Genomic DNA, 24,912 nt, shown 5'->3' with positions numbered 1-24,912 from the left:
CTGCTGGGACACAAACGAGGGCTTGATAACCCCTGGCCAAGTCAACCGAGGGCCGCCGCATGATGTTGAAAGACCCGAAACGCCCAATCATTTAAGGCACATCACTGAGGATATGTCCAAGAGCATCCTAGGGTGTATCTCTTACTCATAATAATACATTTTATTTACCTTGAGAAAGGAAAGTTGAGCAGCCTCAAAGTACTCGAAAGGAACTTAATGATCTGAAGGCGGTTCTGACCTTAGAAAACTAAGAAAACAGTTGGTAACACACTGCACAAGAGGGAACATGTACAGGCCCGCCGTAGGTTTGCCAGTGAACGGCTCCATGACTCAGAGGAGGCTATGGTCAGATGAAACCAAAGTTGAGCTATTTCACACGCTTCACATGCCACTCTAATTTCCAAGAGTCATGAATGCAGCATTTGATGCGAATTCAGGATTTTTTTCAGACTTTCGGTAACATTGCAAGCTTAAGCATTCTTTTTTTAATAATGCATGAATCTCCAGGCATATGCAGGAAGTGCATATCTATAATGGTGCACAATTTGATGCTGATCCTTGGAGCAGAAGACATACAAGTTGAAAAATAAAGTTTCTCCTGCCAAATGTTACTTAAGTAAGTGTCCTCTTTAGGGAAACTGGCCCTGGTCTCTGATAGAATAAAACAAACAGGTTCCGGACTCGATGAGGGTTAGCCTGTTTACATACAGACTTCAGAAATGAAGTTTAAAGAGAATAGGTGCAGAGAAGAGAGGAAGCCTCATCAGCAGAGCCTGCGAGAGGATCACAGAGACAAGGAGTATAGCGGTAGGAGGAAAATGGGGGGGGGGGGGGGGGGGGGGGGGGTTGCAGCGAGAGAAAGTGGCAGAGAAAACGCGTGCGCGAGTGTGAACAGGCGAGGCAGACACACGGGGGATGGCATGAGAGAGAAAGTTTGTTGGAGCAAGGCAGACAGGGAGAGAGTGAGAGAGAGGAAAAAAAGTGAGAAATCTGATATGGCTGAGACTTTGGGCTGCCTCTCTCTGGGCAGATGGAGGTGAATGTAAAATGCGGCTGCTCTGCTATATCGGAGGGTATTGACAATCTGAAGTTGGGCTCTGGCTGTGTGGAAAGTTTCTGTCTGTCAGTTGATCGGTCCAAATCTCCACACTCCAGCTTCCAAAAGGCCCTCGCTGCATTCTAACCAAGGATGGGCACTGCACGTCAGCGTTACTGATTTTGGATCATTAAGAGTTTTCCCAATCAGTGTCGAATCAACAAGTTTACTGTATTTCAGCAAATAGTATCTGGGGGTGTGTATTTAGCCAACTATACAGCTATTTGATAATTGACCCCCCCCCCACCAAGCTATTTATAATTTTCTTTCCAACATACACTACCGGTAAAAAAGGTTGGACACGCTTTCTTATTAGTAGCACGAGAACGTGTCCAACCTTGTAACTGGCAGTGTGCAAACATCTCTCAGTCAGGATGTATCAAGAATTTTTCAGCGCATAGCTGGAGAAATGCTCCACAGAATAAAGTGTGATGGGTTTCTAGAGTGTCTGCCCACCTATCAAGTATGAAATAAAAAAACAAATATTTTGTAGGTTGCTTATTTCTAAAAAATGTGCCTGTGAGCCAGTCGTTCTGAATGTTGCCTAATTGTGACATAACATTTTTATTTACATAATAACCACCACCACACTGAGTTTCTCCATCCACCAATTGTCCAAAAATCATGGAAGCACTATCATTTATAGGGTATGCACGTAAAGGGTAAGCAGAGCTGTAATGTTAGCACAGATTGGGGTATTTCTGTTTGGCGATGTCATGTGCCACACCACTACAAAGTGTAAATCTACAGTTTGGTGATGAAATGCTGCCTCCACAAGAGAAAATGCAATTGAATTTTCCTGGGCGCTCACTTTATGGTTAAATTAGCCAGTGGTGGCTATTCATTTGCAGTCTGGATGTGGAAGTAGAAACATCTCCTACCTTCTTCTATTACACCACAAAAAGTAGCTAGATTTGTTGCCAGTTGTTTTATATATATATATATATATATATATATATATATATATATAAATAAATAGTTGCCATTGATGGCTATAGAAGTCAAAGATCCATTTTAACTGGGAGGGCTGGCAGTGAATGAATTAACTGTAAGGACCATTGGAATAGGTTCTTGGAATAAATGAAAAGAAAAATACTGCTAATATTAACATTAACATTATTAAAATATGCCGGGACAGTGGACGACTGGTTAGCACATTTGCCTCACAGCTCTGGGGGCCGGGGTTCAAATCGCGGCCCCGCCTGTGTGGAGTTTGCACGTTCTCCCCGTGCCTGGGTGGGTTTTCTCCGGGCACTCCGGTTTCCTCCCACATCCCAAAAAACATGTGTGGTAGGTTGATTGAAGACTCTAAATTGCCTGTAGGTGTGAATGTGAGTGCGAATGGTTGCTTGTTTCTATGTGCCCTGCGAATGACTGGCGACCGGTTCAGGGTGTACCTCGCCTACCGCCCGAAGATAGCTGGGATAGGCTCCAGCAGCCTGCGACCCTAGTGAGGATAAGCGGTAAAGAAAATGGATGGATGGATTATTAAAATAAATATAATCAAAATTTTCATTTGAAAAAAGTTCATTTTTAATGTTACATTTTATAAATGTAAATTTTGTTATCAATTTCCTGAAATAAAATTAAAAAAATTTACGTATGGTTTATCTTTCTTTTAAACAGCAGCTAAATTCTCCAATATTTCACTGTAGATTTGCGAACAGGCAGATTTCTCCTTAGATCTTTCATTAAAAAAAGAAAAGAAAATAAACACACACACACACACAACTCTAAAAGCTCTTAGTTGGCATACCGTCAGATCTCAGTGCAGCTCCAAACAGATTAGAAAACTAATCTAAAACCTTTCCTCTTCCCTCCTTTGAGGTTCTACACCGAGTAACAATTCTCAGAGAGATTATGCGATCAAATGAACACATAACCATATTACACATTCAAATCAAATGTTCAATATCTGGGATTCAGATTGACGTTTACGGCCGCCAAGAGTGGGGGAAAACACCCTTGGAGTGAGAGTTTGGATGCTTGCGTTTCATTTCTCCTTAATTAAGGGTTGCGCTAGCTAGCTTGCTAGCTGGCTGGCAGATGACGAGACTGGCACGGTTTCTAACCACGGGCACAGTTTCTAACCACGGGCAAGTGGCCATGCACGGAAAATTAGGAATGGAGTGAGTCATCAACAAGTTAGAAAGCACAAATCTGGAGAACACTAAGGTCAAATATATTCCGTAACATTTATTTGCTTTTTATGGGGACTTTAAGAGAGATACAGGGAACTCCCGCTATATTACGGTGCACCGACCCACAATAGCATGAATTGTTTTGGTGGAACCTATTGACTCGTCAGTCAGAAAACCCCCGCTTTATCATGGAAATGTATTTAAATTCAGTAAAAAGACTATGGATATCAAATAATAAATATATGAGCAGCCTCACAGGATTTTTATTCCCTCTGATTTTATTCTCTCTGTTTGGCTGCTGGTAACTTCATACATTTTCAGATATAACACTTTTAGTTTTGAATAGGGATACATCGATACTGCACATCTGTACTCGTACTGACTCAAAAAAAAAAATAAATGCTCTGATATTTTACGACACCAATACCACTTTACTAGCCTGAAATAAACCTCCCAGGCAGGTGGAGCATAGGAGCCATGTCAGCAGTGTGGAGATACTTTAAGGCAGGGGTGTCAAAGGCCACGTCGTAGTTATGACTTCCCTCGGAGGGCCGTTATGACTGTGAACCCATATGAAGGAATTATCACGTCATATAATGACAAATTGCAACACAATTACAACAAATTGAGGAATAACTAGTAAAATCAGAAGCCTATAAAAACATATTTTTAACAACTACATTTCTTTTCAAAGCGGGATTGGAAACAATTGCAATATCTCAACACTATTACACTGGAACACAATTAGCAATTTTGATTTGCTTTTTCGGGCCACATAAAATGATGTGGCAGGCCGGATCTGGGCCCCAGGCCAGCAGTTTGACACCAGTGCTTTAAGGCCTAGTAGACAGATATGGATTTATTAAGACTTAAGAGATTATCTGTTACATCAATCCTGATCATTTAGGAAAAGATAAAACTCACGGATATGCTTTGGAAAGGACAGAGTTACGCAGCGATTGTATTGAGAATGCTTTATTTTTATTAACAATCAGCTATGGAACGCCGTACCTTCTCAGGGTATTTATTCACAGCACTTATCAATACTGTACAGCAATTTCTATACATTTAATGCTTGCAAATTTTGTCATATAAACCGAGATCCTATGCGATAAACTGGGGTTCACTGTACTCCAAAACTGGGGTGTCAAGAGAGAACAATGTGTGCTTCTCTGCAAACAAAGCTTGTCAGAAAAATTTGGAAAAAAAGAAAGTTGAGTGCATATGAAGTTGACATTTAGCTGTCATCCACATTCATCTGCAATCCCCGCCCTAGAGTGTTGTTACCTTCTCTTGGTGCTCAATAAGGATCTCCACCACAATGTTCTGGAACTTGAGGTCCATGATGGCGGCCACCGTGTCCTCCTGTGGCCTCATCAGGGTTGGGCCAAACACCACGCCCAGATTGGCCACTGTCATAAGATTCTGCTTGCTGTGGGCGGCCACGCTGTGGGTTGTAAGAACATGTCAGTTAGAAAAAAAATGGTCTGTTACAGCTAACAAAGACAACAACAATGAAAATGCCTGTCAAAGGAGACTTTAACTGCTTTTTTTTCCTCCACAATTTAAAACAGTTCTCTGGTCTCTAAACATTTCTGTGACTTGCTTCCACTAGTATACCCAAAGGATGAAGAATTACAGTACAGTTTTTTTTTTTTTGTCTTGTTGCTTTCAGCCTGTTTTGAACGTATGCATTTTAGGCACTCGGAATGTAAGGGGTTAGGGTTAGAAATTGGGTGCACGGTTTTTCACAGGGGTCGGCAACCAATGGCTCTTCTGAGGTCTGCATCTGGCTCGCAGAGATAAATCTTAGCTGACGATTCATAAGACGATAAATAATGAATAATTCCGCTGACATTTTAAAGTAAAACATTCCAGAAATCACAGTGTTAAAAATACCATTCAAAATATAAAGCATTCTCATCCCATCTATTTTCTACCAGAATGCGGGTGGCTAGAGCCAAGGCCAGCTGTCCTCCTAGGTACAGTAGGGTCTGACTGTATTTTTATTGGATATTGCTGTAGCCTACCCGGGTCGTTGTGAGGTCAAGAGTGAACTTCCCTCTTTTTAAACAAATAGTCATTTAGCTTTTCACGAAGATGGCTAAAAGAAAAAGATGAGTACCGTACATTTCAGCACAAATGGACAGAGGAATTTGCCGTCGTAAAGAGAGCAGGTTCTGCAATGTGTCTAATATGCAATGAGAACATTTCATTGATGAAATGGTCAAATATAAAGCGGCACTCCGCCACGCTAAATTTGCGTCGAAATATCCAACAACAAGAGGGCTGAAATCCAGAAATCGAAAAAAAATAGTAAATTACAGATTAATTGTAAGTAGATTGAGATGTCTAATTACACTTACTTTCCTGAACAGAAAAAAAAACTTTTAGGTGTGAATTTTATGTTTGATTTATTTGTTTATTTTTTTTAACCTGTCAGACAAACCCAGTCTGGAGACTGAAGTTTGAAATTCCTGTTTGAAATGGTAAAATGTTAAGAGACGGCAGAAATTCAAAGACTCCACATTAAAGCACATAAAATCCTGGATGCTCGCACGACAGGTGGTCAAATAAATTAATTAAGCACTGTATGACTATAATAAATCACCTATCCATATTAATGTTCCCCGTAAAATCTCTTTTACAAAGCATATAATAAAGAAGACGTAAAATAGTTTCATATTAAATTGGAGCATTTTAGTTGGTGTTAGGAGGTGCAAAAACTGGGGGGAAAGCTGTGTTTTGAAGACAGTTTTTTTTTAAAAGACAGGTGAAAGGATTTCACAGTTAAATTCTGCTGCAGTGCGGCGCATCTGCAGGGGAAACTGCTTCTTAAATAGCTCCCGATGATTCCTTTGAAGACAAAAACGCCGGTGACAACTCGCATTTATAACATCTCTGAAACCATTTCAGATAGGAGTGTGAAATTCTGGCTTTGCTTCCATTCCCCTGCAGGACATGCACACACGCCAACTTCAGGAAAGAGAAAGAAAAAAAACATTTATGTATATACACACACACACACACACACACACACATTCAGAGTCTCTCCAGTCTGGAGAATTTCACGCCGGATAATCCAAATTCAATTTCAATAGCACTCCCATTTCTTTCCCCCCACCCCTCCAACAAGAGCCCGATCCCGCAGTGGGATTCTATGAAATAAGATCCAGCAGACTTTCGCCGCCTTAGGGAGGAGTGGGATTATTTACTTATCCTCAATTTGCTCATATTAAGTTTATAAAAAGCTTGCAGAGGTAAAATCTTGTAATGTTAGCTAACCTTATTTCTTGCTGATCTAATCTCGTTGATAAAGAGTGACGCACAATTGTTGATCACCCTGAGTCGTACAGTAGAGCATGGGGAAAACATCAAATACATATAATATGAATCTTATCATTAGCGCCCACAGTGGATTACCATTACTAATATGTTGCAGTCTAACTTATGAGCAAATGCGCACTTAATACATATTATGGAAAAACTAATAGATAATCGATTCCAAGTGAGCATATTATGGAAAAGGGATTTTGTAAATCCTTGTATACAATGGATAGACGGGTGGTCTCTGTGAGCAAGCCGTTTGTGACATCAGAATTCAGCTTGTTTGCATAATTACAACTTCTGCACTTTCTCCGCCCATGGCAGCTAGACTGGGCGACAATCCACCATTTTTAAGTGGCTATCATGTCAAGAGGTAAGCAGAGCTGCAATGAGTTTTGTTCAATGGACATTAGCAATGGATTAGCATAGTGCTGTCTCTACAAGTGAAAATGCTTTTGCCTTTATGGGCACTGGCCTTTTTCCCACAATGTGGGCTCAACTTCCCCAAGTGGAAGCTTCTTGCCTCCATAGCTCCACCCCCAGGCGCCGTCATGGTAACAAAAGCTGTTCTCGGCATTCGTTCTCCAGTCGAGTGGGTGGGATGACCCGTCGTTCATAATCATGAGACAGCACCATCCCCTTGAAACAGGCTAAACTCCAGGAGCTAAACAGTGCTTAAAATTAACAAATTTAATACACCACCTGTCATAAAGAGACCATCTAGCATCATGAATTGCTTCAATGCGAACTATTTCAATTTCAATAAGCTACCGATCGTCAAATTTAACTTTTAAGTCTTGATGCTAGAATTAGAATATATGTACAGGGATCTCGTTTGATGTGCGTCCCGCGTACTAGATCAGGGACGCAAAAAACAAAGAATCTACATCCAGATGCACAATGTTCCTTACCTACATATGTGTGCAAGGCTCGAATTGAGTGGTCTCGCTTCGCAGTTTGCGGGTCAAAATTCACATTTAGCGCATCAAAAAACCCATTGAAAAGCAAAACTGCAAATTATGTTTACCGCGGAGACGGTCATGAAGACGGAAGCAGGCAGTGGCGTATGTGACAACACGCTTATGTCACCATCGGCATACGCGGACGTGAAAGTGAAGCGTTCGATTGAGGAGTGCGAAGACAGTGGATGTAAAATGTGGCATCGAATTGAGATGAGAGAGAGAAAAAAGACAAATGGCAAAAGTATGTTAGCATTTCATAGTGAAATGCAAAGCCATTGGATGTAACACGGAGCTTTCTCACTGCTGAGTATGACGTCGTGTTGCGGGACCCGAGAGACAGGTGAAGTTAACACAACGCAAATCAGTGAGTTTAACGTTGGTTTACCTTACTAGCATAACGTTAGCACTGCAGGCTGCGGAATGTCTCTTTTAATTATGAGTATCGTCGAATGTGTGGCTTTTTTAAAAATTATTATTTATTATTTTTTTTTTTTTTACTGTGACAAGGACAGTATAAGGCAACCATAACAGTACATACAGTGTGCTTTTTGCACTGTGTGACATATGGCCAATCTGATGATCTGTAAGTAGCAAAACTTTGAGTCAAGTAGGTGAAAACCATTGCAAATGTGGCCTGAGTGGAATAAGGGTAAAATGGATCATCATCAAGTACCCAACCAGAGGAGGGTTTTGGTGAAGAAGATGAAGGAAACATTTTTCTCTCTTGAGGTCTCTTCATTTTAGTTTGAACAAATGGAACAATTGCAAAACTTGTAGTAGTACAAAGAATATTTGTGTTATTCCTAGTCAGCTGGTCTAAGTTCATAAATGCACACCCATTAACCTAATGTATTAATATGTCACAAAATGCTGGCTGTTTAAGTGATGCACGAAGGCTATGGTATGATATTAAGTGAAAGGTCTTATTTTCTCTTTTGTCTTCAAAAATTGCTCTTTAACCAAGCAAAAATATAGTTTGTCCAAATAATCGATTGTTTGATAGAATTCTAAGTACGATACCCGAGTACTAAAATATTCATTAGCTGCAGCCCTACATTCAACTCCCCCATTATATTGTCATATTTTTATTGTTTCATAAAATCCTTGCTTCGGGTCTCTGTGCGATTAAGATGAAAAAAATTGGTCCTCAAAATTAGAAATTTGCTCTTTAAATAAAGAAATGATGAGCAAAACTGCTCCTCAAGGAAAAAAAATTATTTTGAGCTGTGTGTGTGTGTGTGTGTTGCTGAAGTGCTTCAGCAAATAATTTTCCACTAAAAGAACAAGTCCTGTCTTGGTGCTAGCCAATCAGAAGAACAGTAGGGTGGGTTATCATTTCATAAATACAACAGACATGAGACTTTTTTTCCGGACTCGATACATTTTCATTGTTGTGGTAACACCGGGCGCGCCGCTCACTACGTAGCAACCCGCTGGCGGAACGGCTTTGGCTCCATAGATGTAAATAACTGGGATATTTTAGGGAAAGTTAACTATTTATTACATCCGCTAGCGAACTAGCTAGTGTGCTACGGAGCTAAACCGCTCACTCTGTCACGCTCGATTGTTGTGACATTGTTTAAAACAGATGTGGCTTACTCGTGGTCGGTGCCTAGACCCAGAAGCAGTCCCAAACACCAGAGGCAAAAGACAATGGTTATGATTAAATACATACAGGGTGCTTTTATTTTAAGCGGCACAACATATTTCAGGCTTTACGGTAGTGATGAACTGTACAGACCAATCATATGCGAGGTCTGCCACCCTTTCAGTCAATTAAATCTGCATTGCAGGCGGTAATTACTGAAATCACTGACGGTGCACAGACCAGTCAGAGACGAGGGGAGAGAGAAAGAGACAGAGAGCATGTAAGTTGAGTTAAAGACGGAGAAAGATCAGAAAATGACTGACAAAGGAAAAGAAAATGTGTGTGTGTGTATAGTTTTGGTAAACTTAAAATATGAACTTTTACCCGACTCGCCAGCTGCTACTCCACAATGTTGTGCGTGTTCATTTTACGTCCCCATTAAGGTACACAACTTTTTATTTTGTGTATTTTAATATACTGGTAACATTGCTAAGTATTATTCCAAAAATGCTTCTTACAACTTGTACAACTTCCCCCTAACAGAGTCAGCTCTTTTAGCAGATGCCTCCCCCCCATCTGCAGTTGAGTAAATCTACAGCCCTCTGGCCGCTATTTGTTAAAATACACGAAAAGGCGAAAGAAACACGCTAACGCGCGAGGCTGCTGGCGGCATCGGTGGCGAAGAAAGAGATGGAGTGACAGCAGGGAAGGGGGAGTGAAGACTGAAGAGTGGGAGTGAGGGAGGAGGAGAAGAAGAAGCATGTGGAGTGAGAATGAGGAGACAGACAGACAGGCAGGACGAAGTGAGTTGCGAGCTAAGAAGATTGTAGATTGCATGAACTATGACCACGACGGGGACGGCAATCACTCACTTGGCCAGATGCTTCATAAACAGCCCGAGGACTTGTCGATTCTTCTCCGGCAGCTTGTGGACCAGGCAGTGGACGGCCTGGATGCGAGATTCTGGACTGCCGCTCTCTGTTTATAAAAAAAAAAATAAGTAACTCGTATAAGCAGGTGGCGGGAAGCCATGAGCGGAGATTGCAATCATCCTATCAATTCAACTTATAGGCCCGAAGCGCCGAATAGGACACATTGCGAAAAATAAAAACTTAGCAGAGCTTTAAGGGCGCAATCATCAGGAGGGCAATAAAGCTCCAGGACGGGGGGTTAAGGGCAAGGGAATGATGCATTCTCGTTTAAGAGGTGTAATGGTAATATACGGCGTGAAGCCTGGCGGAATTTGGCAGTAGAAGAGAGGTTGGAGGGGGGAGCTAACGGGTTGGCAGAGGAGATAGATTTACATTTAAAAAAACAGAAATGGCTTAAATATCTCCTCACACATGGGCATCTGAGCGCCCACGCCACGCCAGATAGCATTACTATGGGAACGACGACGTGGGGGGGGGGGGGGGGGGGGGGGGGGGGGAGAATAAATAAATAAATAAAATAAAAACTAAAAAGAATGCCGTCATCTGTCAAACAAATAAATAAATAAAAAATCACGGCTAATCCACTTTTCAACCCTCCTCTCATTGCGAGTGCCTGATAAAAATGTCAAACCTCAGCCAATTATAGCACTTGTTTTGAATAAGATTTAATTAAAAACAAAATCATACACAGGATGAAACGAGGATGGTTTCCATTCAAGGTCACAGGGAACATTTGCAAGTAAATGAAACATTTTATTATACTGGCGTGGTTAAAAATAAATGAAAATTTAAAAAAAAAAAAAAATCAATGTGGAGATTAAATGTAAAGTGTTCCAGAGTTGAGTGGCTCATGAATGTCACTTTACACTGGCACTTAACACTCGGAAGTGTCATGAACAAACTCTGAAAAGAAAGTAAGTACGATACAAAGTGAAGGTAAGCGCAGCCAGTCAGTCGGCATTTTCAACGCACTCTTGATAAGCACTGCAAAGGACTAGAAATAAACCAATCCAGTTGTGAGTGAAGTGTAGACTTTCATCTCAAGTGATTCACAAAACCGTGGCCTTTACCATTCGGGAATGACGCCCATTTAATGCAGCGAACCCCCTTTTATCACAAGGGATACGTTCCAGACTCTTGAGGTTTACTGTAAAATTGACACATAAAATAAATGAGGTAAACATTCTGTATTTACATTTTTTTTTAACCAAACCGTATAATTTAATCTAATGAAAGTTTGCTAAATTAATGGTAACATTTAATGCAAAACACCATGGACGGGCTAGCAGAAATTAGCATACGTAGATGTCACGGTAATTATTCAAACACCCACTCCCGGTGAAAGGGTTCACACACCCACCCTGTTGAACACCCACACTCTACGCATAAAAAATGTTCAACACCCACACATTTCCCACCGTGATCAATATAAATCCCCCCTGCCCCCAACTAGAAAATGCTTTGGTATGACCAGCACTCTTCTGTACAGCATACTTTGCAGGGACACTGCACCCATGGATGTTTCATCACCCATACTTTACCCGGTGGAAGGGTTCAACACCCATACTTTTCTCAGTGAAAGAGGTCTCACACACAGTTTTTTTTCTGTGGAAAGGTTCAATACCCACACTTTTCCCACAGTCATCAAAATTCTCTACTTTCTTATTGTTCTAGTGAGACGTGGTGTCGATTTTGTTGCTAAATATAGTTCTTCGACCTTAAAAAGAGCGCCGCCCAATACTGGACTTGCGTTCACTCGCATTTGCATGTTGTCTGCACTCTGAAAGAATGGTGGTGTCGGTGGGACTTACTCGCCGGGCTGATGAACTCTTTGTAAAGTCCGTAGGTCATCAGTGGCTCGGGTAGGCTCCTGGACGGGGAGAAGGAGAGTTGAAATAAGTGAGCGAGAGAGAGCGAGTGAGGGAGAAAAGAGGGGCAGGGGGACAGAAATAGCAGCCGTAACTATTTTATGGGGTGTGTGCACACAGTCATGATTAATGTGGCCTGGGCCGGGGTGGGGGGAGAATTAGATGGCGCACGTGTTGAGATAACCAAGTTCATCTGAAGGTACTTTCACTGCAGAGCTGGATGCTGTCCAGAGGCACTTAAGTCTCGGAGGAAACTGAGGACATTGGTCTTATCCCAGCAGGCCAGACAGAGTAGACAAGTAGAGAGCATAACTCCCAAGTAATCAAATTTATCAAAAAAAAATGAACTGGAGAGTTTTTTTTAAAAAGTACCAAATATTAAGATTTACATTGTGTTCCAAATATTTATGCATGTAGGATTCAAGTTGAATAATCATTTGAGTTTTAGTTTTGCAAGTTTCATTATACATTTAGGGCCATATTCTCACGTTCGTGCCTTTTTTTTCCCCATGCCTGGCTTGCGGACCATTACGCTACGCGCATTCTACCGTCCAGACCTCTGACGGACTCACCGTGCATAACCTGGAAAGTTGTGCGCAGCCACCAAGGAGGCGTGACTCATTGAAGTCTGAAGCTGGCTGTAAATCATGGAGCATGGAAATTTCCAGAGACTTGTGAATGTCATAGAAATACATTTCGAAATATAGCACACTTTAAATATGAAACTAACTTCCGTAGCATTTGTGTCATCAGCAGTGAGACGTGTGCACCCCTCCGTTTAATGCGCTACACTTTGAAGGACAGCATGTGTGTTGTTTTTTTTCAATTTTATTTTGTATGAAATACATCCAATAAACCTAATTTAATCAGACTACTTTGCTCATGACTGAATCCATCCTTGGAGGTCCATCAAAAGAAAAGCTGGTGTGCCTGTCGCCAGCAGTTCCCTGCAAAGTTTCTTGCATCACAGCCTGCGAGCGAGTCACTTTATTGGATTTGACCACCAACAAGAGCAAACAAAAAAAATATTCAAATTCTAACTCACCATTGCACTATTACGATGACTGTAGTTGTTGTAAGTCAGCCTCGCGCTTTAAAAGTAAAACACCAAGTGGCATGTTCGAATTGAAAAAGCTCCGATCGCAGAGGGGGAAAAAAAATTATAATAATAATTAAAAAAAAAAAAATCACGCCAATTAATATGATATAATAAATTGGGATTTGCCCCTTGCCATAATATGGTAGGGATGCAGCCATATGGGGGGCACAAGCCAGTGCAAACTGTAGGCCAGTGCCAAGCCCAGATAAATGCAGAGGGTTGCGTCAGGAAGGGCATCCGGCTTAAAACTTTGCCAAACAAATATGAGCGTTCATCCAAAGAATTCCATACCGGATCGGTCGTGGCCCGGGTTAACAACGTCTGCCACCGGTGGCGTCAACCTGCAGGGCGCCGGTGGAAATTTAGATAATGTGGGTCGAAGTCGAACAAGAAGAGGTGCAAAGCGGGTTCTTCGGCAGAAAGAGAAGAGGAAAGCCCAGAGCCTAGAACTGAATGTGGAGACTTTGAATGTTTGGACTATGACAGGAAAATCCTGGGAGTTGGTTGACATGATGATTAGGAGAAAGGTTAATATTTTGTGTGTCCAGGAGACCAGGTGGAAAGGAAGTAAGGCTAGAAGTTTAGGGGCAGGGTTTAAATTATTTTACCATGGTGTAGATGGGAAGAGAAATGGAGTTGGGGTTATTTTAAAAGAAGAGTTTGCTAAGAATGTCTTGGAGGTGAAAAGAGTATCAGATTGAGTGATGAGGCTAAAACTTGAAATTGAGGGTGTTATGTATAATGTGATTAGTGGCTATGCCCCACAGGTAGGATGTGACCTAGAGGTGAAAGAGAAATTCTGGAAGGAGCTAGACGAAGTAGTTCTGAGCATCCCAGACAGAGAAAGAGTTGTGATTGGTGCAGATTGTAATGGACATGTTGGTGAAGGAAATAGGGGTGATGAAGAAGTGATGGGTAAGTACGGCATCCAGGAAAGGAACTTGGAGGGACAGATGATGGTAGACTTTGCAAAAAGGATCCAAATGGCTGTAGTGAACACTTTTTCCAGAAGAGGCATGAACATAGGGTGACCTACAAGAGCGGAGGTAGCACGCAGGTGGATTACATCTTGTGCAGACGATGTAATCTGAATGAGGTTACCGACTGTAAGGCAGTGGTAGGGGAGAGTGTGGCTAGACAGGATAGGATGGTGGTGTGTAAGATGACTCTAGTGGTGGGGAGGAAGATTAGGAAGACAAAGGCAGAGCAGAGCAGGCTCTCAGTGGACAGGAGGAGCTTCCAGAAGACTGGACCACTGCAGCTAAGGTGATCAGAGAGGCAGGCAGGAGAGTACTTGGTCTATCTTCTGGCAGGAAAGGAGAGAAGGAGACTTGGTGGTGGAACCTCACAGTACAGGAAATCATACAAGGAAAAAGGTTAGCTAAGAAGAAGTGGGACACTGAGAGGACCGAGGAGAGGCAAAAGGAATACATTGAGATGTGACATAGGGCAAAGGTAGAGGTGGCAAAGGCAAAACAAGAGGCATATGATGACATGTATGCCAGGTTGGACACTAAAGAAGGAGAAAAGGATCTATACAGGTTGGCCAGACAGAGGGGAAGGATGTGGATCAGGTTAGGGTGATTAAGGATAGAGATGGAAATATGTTGACTGGTGCCAGTAGTGTGCTAGATAGATAGAAAGAATACTTTGAGGAGTTGATGAATGAGGAAAATAAGAGAGAAGGGAGAGTAGAAGAGGCAAGTGTGGTGGCCCAGGAAGTGGCAATGATTAGTAAGGGGGAAGGTAGAAAGGCATTAAAGAGGATGAAAAATGGAAAGGCAGTTGGTCCTGATGACATTCCTGTGGAGGTATTGAAGCATTTAGAAGAGGTGGCTGTGGAGTTTTTGACCAGCTTGTTCAGTAGAATTCTAGCGCGTGAGAAGTTGCCTGAGGAATGGAGGAAAAGTGTGCTGGTGCCCATTTTTAAGAACAAGGGCTATGTGCAGAGCTGTGGGAACTATAGAGGAATAAAGTTGATGAGCCACACTATGAAGTTATGGGAAAGAGTAGTGGAGGCTAGACTCAGGACAGAAGTGAGTATTTGCGAGCAACAGTATGGTTTCATGCCGAGGAAGAGTACCACAGATGCATTATTTGCCTTGAGGATGTTGATGGAAAAGTACAGTGAAAGTCAGAAGGAGCTACACATTGTGTCTTTGTAGATCTAGAGAAAACATATGACACAGTACCCAGAGAGGAACTTTGGTACTGCATGCGGAAGTCTGGAGTGGCAGAGAAGTATGTTAGAATAATACAGGACATGTACGAGGACAGCAGAACTGTGTTGAATGTGAGGTGTGCTGTAGGTGTGACAGACGAATTTAAGGTGGAGGTGGGACTGCATCAGGGATCAGCCCTGAGCCCCTTCCTGTTTGCAGTGGTGATGGATAGGCTGACAGATGAGGTTAGACTGGAATCCCCGTGGACCATGATGTTTGCAGATGACATTGTGATCTGCAGTGAAAGCAGGGAGCAGGTGGAGGAACAGTTAGAAAGATGGAGGCGTGCACTGAAAAGCAGAGGAATGAAGATTAGCCGGAATAAGGTGGTGGGGAAGAGTGAGGCTACAGGGAGAAGAGATAGCAAGGGTGGAGGACTTTAAATATTTGGGGTCAACCGTCCAGAGCAATGGTGAGTGTGGTGAGGAAATGGAGAAACGGGTCCAAGCAGGTTGGAACGGGTGGAGGAAGGTGCCAGGTGTGTTATGTGACAAGAGTCTCTGCTAGGATGAAGGGCAAAGTTATAAAGCAGTGGTGAGGCCAGCCATGATGTACGGATTAGAGACAGTGGCACTGAAGAGACAACAGGAAGCAGAGCTGGAGATATTGGAAATGAAGATGTTGAGGTTCGGTCTCGGAGTGATCTGGTTGGATAAAATTAGAAATGAGCTCATCAGAGGGACAGCCGAGGTTCGAGGTTTTGGAGACAAAGTTAGAGAGAGCAGACTTCGATGGTTTGGACACGTTCAGAGGAGAAATAGTGAGTATATTGGTAGAAGGATGATGAGGATGGAGCTGCCAGGCAAGAGAGCTAAAGGAAGACCAAAGAGAAGGTTGATGGATGTCGTGAGGGAAGACATGAGGGCAGTTGGTGTTCGAAAGGAGGATGCAGGAGAAAGGCTTACATGGAAAAGGATGACGCGCTGTGGCAACCCCTAAAGGGACAAGCCGAAAGGAAAAGAAGAAGATAATTAGGTAGGGAAGTCGGTGAGCATAGGTGAGCGTTATGGGCCAGGTGTGTCCCACACCGTCAGTACGAGTTAGCCGTTGCTGGGCAGTTACATAGCTGAATCAAAATGTGCAATATAATGTTTCACTTTCACAAGTGGTGGAACCTACGACAGCCTCTGGAGTGTGGAAGAGGAAAGGTGCTTACGTCCATGGGAGAATGCGCGCAGCATGAGTGCAAAGACAGATTTGACAGGGAAGGCCCACATTTTAGGGTTGCTCCACAGTGTGTACCTGGCACAAGGCTGCATAAAAGAGATTTGAGTGGACTGGAGAGTGCGAGCAGCCAGAAAAGCGTGAAGCTGCACATCTTTTCTGACAAAAACTGTCACAAAAAGTATATCAACTGAAACAATGATGGATCTCATCTCAATTGACTAAAAAATGTACATAGTGTGAAATATGGCCTCATTGTGCACAAAGCTTTTATTCTGCTGTATGAATGGTAACAGGTGAATACACAGGTTAATTGTACCTTTTGCCATCAAGTGGAAGAGCATTTGCATGTTCTGCTGATCACTATACGTCACTGGCATTACTTGTGATAATTAAATAAATAAATGTTGACCAATTAAGTGAAATTGGATAAACTGGGACACCGAAAAAAAATATGTTTTATGAGAATTTTATTGTTTTACGTTCAGACAAGAACATTGTTTCACTTATTTTTACAAATATATGATTGCTAAGTATGTTAATGTTACGTATAACATTGCCTGTGCAGTGCACCGCTGCTTTTCGCGCAGGATAGGGACAGACTCCTGCTGCGAATAGCGAACATTTGTTACTAATTGATGTCGTTCCTAAATTTGTAATTGCCTATAAACGCGCCACAACAGACCGGAAATGCACTTAAAACATAGAGGATCATAAAGCACCAAGGGCATGCAACTTCCATGTACACAATCATGAACCCTTGCTACATACACAACTGTATTCAGTAGTGAAATTATTCAACACAAACAAACCACCTTAACATGAGGCTCATTAATTAGCATACAAGCCTAAATAACATGCTCGCAAACTGATGTGACATCACCCAGTAACAAATACGTGCACTAGAACTTTACACAAACGGTATTAAGTCATTACACTCACCTTTTCGTATTTACACACAATAATAAATGTTAGGGAATACAGACAAATTGTAACGGCAAAGCAGACTACGCTGGCTAATAAAAGTAGCTGCATTGGGAGAAAGAGCAGGAACATCCTTTCACTTTTGATGGTGCACAAGGTGCATTCAAATACCACCAACAAAACAGGACATCTCCAATGCAGATGAAAAAACTATCAATTAATTCAACATAACAACAACACCGAGATTCCAAAGTAATTTTACTGCTTTGGCCTCAGCACAAAAAGACCGGATAGCAGACATTTTCTGCAATTATTGGAGGAAAAAAAAATCTGGGGAAATGCAAATTTGCAAGTCCCAAACTGCAAATATGTGGGGCTTCATTGTATTGTTCATAAAGTTTTTACGATGACGTTATAGTATGGAACAGATTGTTTCCATTTCCAATAGGGAAAATGGCCTCCAAACTGAACATTAACCACTGTGTTGGATCTTGGGAGCGTACACTGTATGCTTGTATAAAAAAATTAATTAAAAAAATAATCAGATTGATGAGTTCAAAGGGCAGTTTGAAAGGGGGGGAAACTTGATCTCCCACTGAGTCAATCTAAAGCAAAAACAGCCTACATCTCCATCTCCATAGATACAGCATATTTAAACTGCCTGAACTTCATGAAGCCAAAGAGCATTTTAATATCCGTGCTTCACCCACACGCCGTCAACCTGGTCGGGCGCAGAATAGAGGAGCGACCTTGCGTAATCGACTCTGTAGCAGTTCTCTCAAGCAAGATTGGGCGTTTTGTTGTATTCAACAGCTCCCACATGGTCTCCGTTATGGGCATACATACCTCAGGTATAGCTTCAGTGCGCTGGTTATGGTTTTCACGTCCCAGTCCTCGCTGGTGGACAGGTCCACTTCATTGCTCTTCTCCTCTAAACCAATCAAAAAAACAATATTCTTCTAAATTTTGTAGTTTCCAAAAGTGGGATGAAGTACAAATACTTTGTTATTTAAGTAGATTTTTCAGGTATCTGCATTTTACTTCAGTGCAGAGGTTGGTAGAGTAGCCAAAAATTATATTCAAGTAAGAGTACTGTTACTTTAGAATATGACTCAAATAAAAACTGTTCCTCCACTTAATTGCTTGAAAAAAAACAAAAAATAATAACCGGTGTGTAACTGGTGAGTAACTTATAATTATTTTTTAACCAGTGCATTAACATCAAATAGAAAAAAATATATATAAAATGGGAAGATGTTGTTTTGACGCAATAAAAGCCTTAGCCAAAGTTATCAAAATGGGTTCAGTATATAATTAGCAGCAAAAATTAATTTTTACTTACTTGTATAATTCAGAGTCTGTACTTTTTTTTTATTTACTTAAGAAAAGGAGCTGAATGAGTACTTCTACTTTGACCAGAGTAATTTTTTTAACACAAGTTTAACACAGCTGTACTTTCTACCTCTGGGAATATGCACCTGCAATATAACAGCAAATTGGGCCTTTTTCTTGGCAAGGTGAGAATAAATAAATACAGTAAAGGTTGTAACGAGACATACGAGGCGAAAAAAAACTATGCAGCTGGGAGGGCTTTCGGTCCCGACGGACGTGGAAGCAAGTTAGTTGTTCTACACTAATTACAAGATTAATTAATCCCTCACTACTTCAGAGTCTATGCTGGGACTCTGGAGAGGTGCCAGGCTGGGAATTGAACTTGCAGAAGCGTGCTGCGTAATAAGTCAGACATGGGAATGTTAGTCATCTATTTTTGTCCCATTGCCATTTTCCAGGATACTTTATCTCACTAATTTCTCCACATTTGCTTCTCAAATTAGTTTGTAATTTCCTAAAATGGCGCCCAAGGTTAATAGGAAAGTAGCAATTAGTGTCAAGGAAGTATGTTGAAGTGATACAGCTCGACTGAAAGATTTCGTATGTAGGGGAGGAGTTACATTTAGCCTGGGTTGTTATGGAGAGTCTTCACCGCATGTGTATGTTTTTTTTATTTTTTTTTTTAGTAATGTTGTAAGACGAGTTTGAAATGAAATTAAAGTGTTTTGTGATGTTAGTTTGCGGTACATTTACAGTTTAAACTACAGTGGTGTTTTGACATGAGTGATCTGACTATTCTCATTCGGCCGATTTTGTGCTTTGATATGCAAGCTCAAACTTGAAATACCAGCGCTGCATAGTGGCAGTGAACTCAATTCAACTCACTTTGCCATAAAGCAGTAGTTTTGCAAATAGCTAACAATTTAGAAAAAAAAAAGGCTTGAATCTGTTTAATGCCACTCCCAGTCAAACTAAACAACTACTAAGCTCTGCCTCATGAAAGTCCAATTAGTTTAATGCTAAAATATATTGAAAACGCCATTTACATGCTAGCTCTTAGCATCGATAATCGCAAGATCCAGAGCCACTTTCAAGTGATGTGCGGATTGTCTGAAACACTATCGTATCAAAACCAAAAGGTAAGCGTAGCTCCACAATTTTGTTGGATGCACAGATTTGCGATAGCTGATGGTATTAGTGTCTGAAGGGTTGCATATTCAAAAGTTTGACAAAGCTGCGGATGGAGCGTGTGGGTTGTTTGGGGGGTGCTTGGCGATGTGCCTGCTGCATGCGCCACATGAATGGTCTTTACTGCATAAAGACCATTCATGCATGCATTGAGGGTTTGGGTTCGAGAGCCATACTTTGCATTGACCTCTGCAGTAGAGGTCCCCAGGAAACCAAGTGACTTCGACCACGGTGTTAAAAGTAGCTATCAAGTGAACTGTAATTTTTATCCTTGGGGTATTTTGACAAAAGCCTATTACAGACATTTTATTAGAACAGCTATTAATTGGGGTTTGAGGGAATAGAATCTCTCCTTTAAAATGACAACACAGCAAAGAAAAAAAGGTGCTAAAGCTGTTTCGTTGTTACGATTTGTTTACTTTGTTCATCACATCTGAATTAATGCAAATGTATTTGCTTCTTTAATATTTACTGCATATTATTTCTGTATCCAAAAAGATAGATCGCTAACTTTTAATTCAGGACCCCTATATGTATATATGTGCACTACTAACATATATTTTTATACAAAAATATAGTTGCAGCCATGAACTCACATTTTGTGTTTTCGTTGCTTCCATATTGTCAGAAGAAGTCAGAATTATTTTTTTCTGAAGGCAGCATTCTAGTAACTAAATTAAATGCAGAAAAAAGTAGCTAACAAACTCATAATAAAAGGTATTTAAAATAGAATTCTCTTTAATATGTGAACAGCAAATATTCTACAAGTGCACCTCAATAAATTACCGGTAGAATACTGTAGGAGAGTTCATTCCATTTCAGTCATCCAATTCCAAAAGTGAAACTCAAATTATACAGCTTAATTCGAAAGAAAATACTTTTCAGAAGGCCAATTCCAACCTCATTTCCATATTAAAATATTTTTGACAGTTTCTTATGTAACACTCTAATTACTTGGAGATGGTAATGTGGGTTTTTCATTAGCTGTAAGCTAAAATCATCAAAATAACAAATAAATTCATAAACTAGTTTACTCTGTGTAGTGAATTTATAAGAGTTTTTGAACTGAACTACACAAATTCATAAAGTTTTCTATTTCTAATTTATTGAGATGCACCTGTATAAAGGGTAAACAATCTAATAAATAAAATAAAATACAGGAAATAAATCTAATGAATAAATGTAAAATAATGTTTAAAATTAAATAAAAAGACTGATAAAATACATTGATAAAAAAATTGATTAAAAAAAAAGACAATATTTAATATTGACATGGAAAAAATATTTTACAAAAATAAACCTCATACAAGACCAAAACAAAAAATAAAAAATTTTTAAAAAATAAAAAACTCCAAAATCCAGAATTATTATTATTCTTTTTCTTACAACCGTGTCATGTGGCAACATTTTACGGTGATGATCATCTGGAGTGAGTAAAACTGTGGCTACCGCTAATGTTTTATCAACTATATTAGGAGACCAGTAACCCTGAAATTGTGGACCCTCCAAGCTCATTTACTATGGGTCGGCAGTATGGGAACATTTCGGCTGGCCGGTTGAGAACAGATATAGAAATTGCGTAGTCGACAAGACCCAGACTATTTCTACTATAATAACTAAAATATATGCTATTTGTGATAACTGCTTAAAAAAAAATCTTACTCAAGTCCCGGGCAACACGTCGAACGTCTTAATGCACCTTAAAACAATATAGTAAAACACAATGCTTATTATTCTTATGGAAATGTAAAAACATCCATTGCAAATCTAAAATACACAACATATTTTAATAAAAATTATAAACTACATTCATAAGAAAAATTTTAAAATGCCAAAATGTTCTTAAAAATCAGAAAAGTTATCGAAACACTAAAAAGTATATTATTTTTATTTAATCCCATTAGCCATTTTAAAAAATAACGTTTGATATAGCATAATACAAATATCTGTAAATTAAAATAAATAATTGTATATACTGTATTCTTAAGATGATCTTTTATTGTACTTTTCCACCTAACGAGAACTACAGCATGTTGCGAATGAATTATATCCCTTTTAAGAACTTTACTCCAAATTACACACACCTTTAAAGGAATTACGTGACTACAAGTACATTGCATCAACTCGCCTCTCGCATGAATCTAAATGAGGACAAAAAAAATAGAAGAAACAATAATAAACAGTGTTTAATTATAATCTGACAAGTGAGCATCACAGTCTTTGTCAAGGCAGATTTCTTTAAACAGCTTTTGTATTGAATCCCATTGCTTTGCTACAGGGTCGAGTGTCAGCTAATGGGAGTGGGTATGGCATGAGTGTGCAACTTTGTGGAAGACAAGACAGGTCTGACTGCTGCCTGGGGTTTGTTGTCATTCTGAGCACACCGCTGGAAAAGTGAACCCCGCGACTGCGAGAGGCGGCGGGTAACTAGAGAGCAGGCGAGGGAGGACGCGAGTGGGAGAACGTCAGAGTGTGCAAACGATGAGGATGGAAATTGAGTGTAAAAGACGTGTGTGTATGTAGGGAGGGTGCGGGTAGGGGTATTCGTGTTTGCTGATGTGTCCGCTGTATGCGCCATATGCACGAGCCTCCATGCTGACTGACAAGTATATGAAGTGTCATGATATTACAATTTTACCATTGATAAATGAGGAGATTTCTTGTAACATTAAATTCTCTATTCTTGTATAATTTTCTCATTTTTCATGTGAGATTACAGTTCTATTCTCATATTTGGACTTGATTCTCATAAAATTTACTTAAGTACAACTTTGTTGTAATATTTTATTTTCAATGTATCCAAAAAGTAGTTTTTTCATAATGTCACAATTTTATTCTTGAAATTAAAAAATGTCACTCATATTTTTAGGGGAAAAAAATCACAATATTACAAGTTTATTCGCGTAATACAGTGACCTGATTCTAGTAGAAATCTGACTCGTATGATTATAACTGCTTCGTAATGTAATGTATTTTATTCTCGACAAATGACAACTGTTCTCTTGTAATATCTCCAATGTATTCTCACATGATTTTATATTTTTTCATGTAGTATTTTCACAATTTGATCTCGATTCTTGGAAAATTTACTTACTTTTACGAGTCAAACGTTGCCTTAATATTCAGACATTCTCCAAAAAAATTCTAATTTCATATGAAACATTTTCCTTTTTTTCATTTCATACGAATTTCATGTTGTAAAGTTACTACTTTATTGTCAAATGACAACATTTTCCTGTTATATTACAAATGTATTCTTGGATAATTTGATCATATTACAACAGTATTCTCATAATATTTGGATTTGATTGTCATAAAAGTACAAGATTGTTTCATATTACTATTTTATTCCCAATAAATTACAACTATTTTCTCATAGTTTCACAATTTGATTCTTGTAATTGGCAATTTTATTCATCTAATTAAGACAATTTTATTTGTTTTAAAAAAAATTACATTTTCTCACAATATTACCAGATTATACTCTGAATTCTTTTTCAATTGTTTTGTAATATTACAACTTTATTAATGTATTATTTGTACTTCATTTGTTTATAATGCCTTCTTTTTTCTAACTGCAACTTTGTCATTATACTACTACTTTATTCTCAGTAAATAACATGCTAAAAATTTTGCATTTATATTGTATTATTACAGTTTTATCGTCATAAAATGACTACTTTTACTTGTTAATACTACAAATATATTCTTATAACTTGCGCCATATGCACAGCCGCACAACGTAATTGACAAGTGTATGAAGTGTAGTGTATGGCGTACTATCAGCACGAGTGAAAATTGAAAATAGCTGAAGGAAACCCTAACTCTAACCTTGGGGTGCTTTGAAGAAAGCAGGTCACACACATTATTAAGACACGTTTGAATATCTTTTAATTATGGAAAAAAAATAAAGCATAATCCATATGATAAAAACTTACCAATCATTAATGAGAGAAGCTTCTGAACCTTGGAGCTGACTCCCACGACTCTGTACAAGCCTTGGTCGTTTATACCTGTGCAATGATCATAAAACGCTGCTTTAATGTCATTGCAGTGGCTTTGGTGGCATGAGAACAAGCAAAAACATCCAATAAATAACTGCATGACAGGTAACACTTTGCATGTAAATACATCAACAGGAACTGTGATCATTAGCAGTAAGTCATTTTCAAAACTGGTGCACGCCTGACCCCTGGTGTACACAGAAAGACAATGCACCAAAGTCGTTTCTCCACCATAGTTGGCAGCATTTTTTTCTCAGTTTAACGAAATGAACTTTACTGGCAAATCAAGATGGTCAGTTTTGTGCTGATCCAATTCAAGCATTTGTGCAGTATTATGCTCACCTCGTGTCTCGATGGCGCTGATGGAGTTCTTCACGAAAGTCAGACCCACGTCATCCAGCTGAGCATCGACTGCAAGAGAACTTTTGTTTTTAATTCATAACTGTCTTTTTGGTCACATTATTACAACTTTCTTCTTGGACTTTTCCGTTTCATGCTTCTAAAACACTACCCCCCCCCCCCCCCCCCCCCCCCCCCCCCCATGTGATATTACTATATTCTGATGAAACTGACCTTTGAAGTAATATTACAGTCCCATTCTCGTAATACTTATAGCTTAATACTAATATTTCATGACTTTTTCTTTTACGTCTTTATTTTCATACAAGTCTGACTTTTTCCCCCCCCTCATCATTCCTACTTTATTATTGGAATATTTTGACTTAATTTTTGTAAAATTGTTACTTGTTCTTATATATAATTAAATCAAATTATAACTTTTTCGTTGTAATATTTCAGGTTTATTCTTGCAATGTTTCAACTTCCTTCTCATAAAAGCATGACTTTTTTTTCATACAACTATTCTCACAAATGTGTTTTTTCTTCTGTTATTAAAAGTGCATTGTTGTAACATTTTGACTTTAAAAGTTATAATATGTCCATCTCCATTCACATGATTTTTTTACGACTATTATAAACGTTTTCTATTTTTTTCTCATATTACAATTATATTTTTGTAATAATAAATTAATAATAATTCTCATCCATCCATCCATCCATCCATTT

The 24,912-nt window shown here is 39.7% G+C and overlaps 1 protein-coding gene across 5 annotated transcripts in view; it reads right to left on the bottom strand.

Annotated features, from left to right (window-relative positions):
* The window catches only part of arhgap10 (Rho GTPase activating protein 10), a 69,444-nt gene that overhangs the window by 21,046 nt on the left and 23,486 nt on the right, over positions 1 to 24,912 (bottom strand). For 4 of the 5 annotated variants that reach the window (XM_061770943.1, XM_061770941.1, XM_061770944.1 and 1 more), the window contains 7 exons: positions 24,190 to 24,258; positions 23,782 to 23,856; positions 18,170 to 18,254; positions 12,487 to 12,552; positions 11,858 to 11,916; positions 9,987 to 10,092; positions 4,525 to 4,684 (listed from right to left, as the gene is read on the bottom strand). In XM_061770943.1, the coding sequence (XP_061626927.1) occupies positions 4,525 to 4,684; positions 9,987 to 10,092; positions 11,858 to 11,916; positions 12,487 to 12,552; positions 18,170 to 18,254; positions 23,782 to 23,856; positions 24,190 to 24,258 (620 nt within the window). The remainder of the gene's footprint in view (positions 1 to 4,524; positions 4,685 to 9,986; positions 10,093 to 11,857; positions 11,917 to 12,486; positions 12,553 to 18,169; positions 18,255 to 23,781; positions 23,857 to 24,189; positions 24,259 to 24,912) is intronic. The other variant, XM_061770942.1, reaches the window with a different exon arrangement.

The sequence above is a fragment of the Phyllopteryx taeniolatus genome, chromosome 4 (assembly GCF_024500385.1).
Source record: "Phyllopteryx taeniolatus isolate TA_2022b chromosome 4, UOR_Ptae_1.2, whole genome shotgun sequence".
In the NCBI taxonomy this organism is placed as follows: Eukaryota; Metazoa; Chordata; class Actinopteri; order Syngnathiformes; family Syngnathidae; genus Phyllopteryx; species Phyllopteryx taeniolatus.
The sequence above is the reverse complement of the archived record's forward strand: the minus strand, read 5'-3'. Positions and strand labels throughout refer to the sequence as shown.